This window comes from Hordeum vulgare, chromosome 2H (assembly GCF_904849725.1).
Source record: "Hordeum vulgare subsp. vulgare chromosome 2H, MorexV3_pseudomolecules_assembly, whole genome shotgun sequence".
In the NCBI taxonomy this organism is placed as follows: domain Eukaryota; kingdom Viridiplantae; phylum Streptophyta; class Magnoliopsida; order Poales; family Poaceae; genus Hordeum; species Hordeum vulgare.
In genome coordinates, this window is record NC_058519.1 from 589,311,396 (window position 1) to 589,316,372 (window position 4,977).

Sequence of the window (4,977 nt, forward strand, 5' to 3'; positions counted from 1 at the left end):
CAGTACTTTGACAAGATGTTCAACGGGGAGAGTGAGAGCTCTACCATTGAACTGGATGACTCATTTGATGATACTAGCATCGTTCTGTGCAGCGAATCCAGGAGTCGGTAAAGGAGGCTTTAAAGATGATGAAAGGAGGCAAGGCGATGGGCCCCGATTGTATCCCCATTGAGGTGTGGAGATGCCTTGGGGACATAGCGATAGTATGGTCGACCAAACTTTTCAACCTCATTTTTCGGGCAAACAAGATGCTAGAAGAATGGAGACGGAGTATATTAGTACCAATATTCAAGAACAAGGGGGGTGTTCAGAGTTGTAGTAATTACCGTGAAATTAAACTGATGAGCCATACAATGAAGCTATGGAAGAGAGTCATTGAGCACTACTTAAGAAGAGTGACAAGTGTGACCAAAAATCAGTTTGGTTTTATGCCTGGGAGGTCGACCATGGAAGCCATTTTCTTGGTACGACAACTTATGAAGAGATATGGGGAGCAAAAGAAAGACGTGCATATGATGTTCATTGACTTGGAGAGGACCTATGATAAGATATCGCAGAATGTTATGTGGCGGGCCTTGGAGAAACACAAAGTCCCAACAAAGTACATTACCCTCATCAAGGACATGTACTATAATATTATGACAAGTGTTCGAACAAGTGATATCGACACTGATGACTTCCCGATTAAGATATGACTGCATCAGGGGTTAGCTTTGAGCCCTTATCTTTTTGCCTTGGTGATGGATGAGGTCATAAGGGATATACAAGGAGATATCCCATGGTGTATGCTCTTTGCGGACGATGTGGTGCTAGTCGATGATAGTCAGACGGGGGTCAACAGGAAGTTGGGAGTTATGGAGACAAACCTTGGAATTGAAAGGTTTTAGACTTAGTAGGACTAAAACCGAGTACATGAGGTGCGCTTTCAGTACTACTAGGCACGAGGAGGTGGAAGATGTTAGCCTTAATGGGTAGGTGGTGCCTCAGAAGGACACCTTTCGATATTTGGGGTCAATGTTGCAGAAGGATGGGGGCATCGATGAAGATGTGAACCATCGAATTAAAGCCGGTTAGATGATGTGACGCCAAGCTTGTGGCATTCTTTGTGACAAAAGAGCCACAAAAGCTAAAAGACAAGTTCTATAGGGCGGTTCGACCCGCAATGTTGCATGGCTGAGTGTTGGCGACTAAAAGATGACATGTGCAACAATTAGGTGTGACGGAGATGCGCATGTTGAGATGGATGTGTGGCCACACAAGGAAGGGCCGAATCCAGAATGATGATATACGTGATAGAGTTGGGATGGCGCCGATTGAAGAGAAGCTTGTGCAACATCGTCTGAGATGTGCATAACAGACGGCTAAAGCATTGCTGATAATGTTAAAAGAGGTCGGGGTAGATCAAATTTGACATGAAAAGAGTCCGTAAAGAGAGATCTGAAGGATTGGAGCATCATCAAAAGACTAGCCATGGACAAGAGTACGTGAAAGCGTGTTATCCATGTGCCAGAACCATGAGTTGATCGTAAAATCTTATGGGTTTAACCTCTAGCCTACGCCAACTTGTTTGAAGCTAAAGGTTTTGTTGTTGTTGTTGTTGTAATCTATTGGCTAGGAGTTAATTCCAATTCTTCTACAGATATACTTCCTCTGTAAACAAATACAGTACAAGATATTTTAGAGAGTAGTGTAGTTTTTAGGGGATCTGGTAGAGAGATGCTCCGAATGATGTCATCTTCATCTAAAAACAATGACCAACCACGCCAAACCAGGTTCGACTGGATTGGGATGTTGCTGGATAACCTCAAATCCCGTACAACAGTGATTCCTCGTCGCAGGAGAACAAAACATGGGGCAACACTGGACTTCAAAGGCTTTGAGTTTGCAATTTGCACAATAAAGCAAGCACCGGTACCATACAATCGTGTCTACCGCCCTCAGTTTCCCTGTGCAGACACACTCACCACCCAATACATGTTCCTCGCAAGGCTTGCTATTGTGCCATCTCCATTCGAAACTGTACTAGATTCTCATTCCACAAGCTGCTGGCCAAGGACCTCTCGTAGAAAGTTACCTCACCATCCAGTTTCACCCCGATGGCGGCCATGCTCCGTGTCCCGTATCTTGCCTGAAAAGGCAGATAGATATTTCAGTATGTCCTTGCACAATACAATTGCCAAAACAAGCTGCGCCATCCATGTGAAGTGCTTTTTGCGCGAAACAACATCTTGATACTACTCAATCTTACAGATTTACCTGTCCCTTTTCCGTGTCGATGAATATAGAACTCAACTGGTATTCCCAGTCAGGATCCACGCCAGTGTCAGGCACCGCAGATCTGTCAGCCTTGACCGTATCCGTCATCAGTTCTTCAACCATCTGCTTCAAAGAGACTTCTGCATCGTCATGTGCGGCAAGAAAACTGTTGAAGTTCTGTCCTAAGCGCAATACCTGTAGGGTGAGAAAAGAAGAACATGAGTAAAATTTGTCCAAAACTCTAGCTCAGAGAAAATTAGACTTGAAGCAATCAGAAGATATGTCCATTTGTTTATTTATCAGCATATGTGAAATGGCGCATAAAACCTGGTTATCACAAGAAGAAAGTAGAATGCATTTGCAGTTTTAAGAACCATATATGGGTTCTAAAACTATAAAAGATAACTCAATAAATAAAGCACTGCATTTTAACTGACCACAGTATCCACCCAAATTATTATTTCAAGCAAGGAGTTTAGAGTACACACATCAAGCTCAACAACGGAGTGCGTCAAAAGAAAACAAAAGTACAGAACATGATTACTCCTGCGGCATGATGGCGCTCAAGACAAAGACTAACGCCTGTCTGCATGTTCTCTAAAAAAATTAGCTTCAGTGGAAGCAAAATATAAGCCAGTTGTCCAACTGCACAAGAACTTCAGACTACAGGCAAGAACGGACTTGGAATATGTGGTCAATTGCACAAACAAACAAAAACAAGTTCATTTTTTAATACCAGTACAATTTTTCTGAACTACCAAAATTTGGATTAATCTGAAAATTACGAACTCTCAACATACCAAACCAGTTTGTTAGTATTCATGGACAAAGACATCAAAAGATTAGTGGATTTATTTTGTTCGACTTTACCAGTAGAGCAACAAAACTAACCCAGAAAGCATGTCATGAGGAATTGAAAAATGAATGGGAGATTCACATAAACAACAGGTGGTGGATTAAACAGGACTATGGAAATTTTAAGTTTTGAGCCAGACAATGAAACTACCACAAGGTGCGTGAATCTCAAGCATCTTGACTTGCATCTTTTTTTTTGTCAGAACAATAACTTGGGGTGTAGTAGCAGCAAAAAGAACTATCCACAAAAAACAATCGCACTCCTAATTATGAGTACAGTTGTTGCCTGTACCTTTGGCCAAGGGGAGTCAATAGCAGCATTAGAAAGCACATGACACCCAGGAGAAACTGTTTGAACCACAGGAGCGTCACCTGGTTTATTAGAGATGTACACCATGGTTCCTGAATGCACATCGGCCAATACAAGATTAAAACCATTGTACTGATCTGCTTCCTTTGCAATTTCAGTTGCATACTCCAATGGACCCTGCCTGCCCTATATCAAAAATATCATAGTAAACCAAACATAGTCAAGAACAAAACATGGATTCCTTAAACAATAGTTAATGAAGTTGAAAGGCATGATGGAGGAGGGAGACTGCAGAAAATGCAGTGACCTCCCATATGCACGCAAAGTCAAATGGGCTGGTCATTTGCAAATAGAAGAGGACAGTCAACAGAGGCAAACGTCCTATTTGGAATTTGAAAGATGAAATGTTGAATCAGCATCATACTGTATGCCAAGAGAACATTCCACACAACCATGCCATGATATCTAATGGAATTATCTTGTATGCACACACAAATTATGGTACTAAGTTTGCTTTTGGAGTTGTGGGCAAACAAAAGATGAGCTTGTTCCATTCGAGCATATATGCAGAGCAGGATCACGCATTACTCAAAAGCTTATGATACATCATGCAAGAAGCTGTTTTGAGTTCAACCGCCAAAGGTACTGGAGAAAACAGAGCAAATTTGACAAGGCCGCACCTGGAGAAACCTTACGGGAAGCTCCCCTCTGGACCTCGCCTCGACCCGGGGGCTGGCCTCCCGGACGTTGGTCAGGAAGGCCAGTTTCCCTCCCTTCGTGCACCCCAGCCACGTGCCCCCGCCAAGCTCGTCTTTGCCCCCGAGGATCTCCTCGCCCTCCTCCCCCGCGGCGGCCCACCACTGCGCTGGCCGCGTCGGCCTTCACATAATTCGCGCGCGCACGGCTCAGAATTCAGAAGAATAGAGAGATTGGAACACGACGTGGGGGCGGATCTGGGCGCACCTGGAGTGATACTCGTCGCGGTTGAAGAGGAGGAGCAGGCCGTACGCCGGGTGAGCCTGCCATGTCCACGCCGCGATGCACATGGCCGTCGGGGGCTCGGTCCGGTGGAGAAGGCGAAGGGATCGGGAGATTGTCGGAACACGTGCGTGCTCGCGGGCTCGGTGACCGCGGGGCCCGTCGTTGGGTAGAGCACGACGAGGACGGCCGACGGTGGACAGGCGAGATGGAGTAACTACGGAAAGGTCCCTGCAGAAGCGCGAAATATATGTCCCCGGTAGGAAGACGGGGCACTCCCTTCAAAATCTTGTTTTTTTTTAGGTAAACTACGGCTTTATTCAAAGTTCAGAACATGAGGAATACAAGCAATTTAGGACAGTAAAACTGAGCTTAATTCCAGGCCTCTCACGCCCTTAGCATTCTGGTCCGTCCGATCTCATCCTTAAACATTTTTTGGTCGTCCGATCAAACTGTAAGGGCAGTACTGTAAGCAACTCGACTGACTGTCCTAAATGGGCAGCTCTCCCGTAACCTAATCGGAAGCCTCTGGTTAATTGGGCCCTCAATTTGGCGTGAAGCCCGCTTCGGCCTTGCAG

At 45.0% G+C, this 4,977-nt stretch overlaps 1 protein-coding gene across 1 annotated transcript; it reads right to left on the minus strand.

Annotated features, from left to right (window-relative positions):
• Positions 1–1,742: 1,742 nt before the first annotated feature.
• On the minus strand, positions 1,743–4,614 carry LOC123427495 (transport and Golgi organization 2 homolog). Its single transcript, XM_045111563.1, has 5 exons — positions 4,385–4,614; positions 4,102–4,300; positions 3,404–3,607; positions 2,257–2,451; positions 1,743–2,128 (listed from the first exon to the last, which is right to left on the minus strand). The coding sequence occupies exons 1-5, from the start codon at positions 4,465–4,467 to the stop codon at positions 1,994–1,996; spliced, it is 816 nt and encodes a 271-aa protein (XP_044967498.1). The 5' UTR covers positions 4,468–4,614; the 3' UTR covers positions 1,743–1,993.
• Positions 4,615–4,977: the final 363 nt, after the last annotated feature.

Coding starts and splice junctions, on each gene's coding strand:
- LOC123427495 (XM_045111563.1), bottom strand. CDS start 4,467: ATGTGCATCGCGGCGTGGACATGGCAGGCTCACCCGGCGTACGGCCTG. Junction 2,452..3,403: donor TTGACTCCCCTTGGCCAAAG/GTACAGGCAACA, acceptor CTCACCCTACAG/GTATTGCGCTTAGGACAGAA. Junction 2,129..2,256: donor TCGACACGGAAAAGGGACAG/GTAAATCTGTAA, acceptor CTGCCTTTTCAG/GCAAGATACGGGACACGGAG.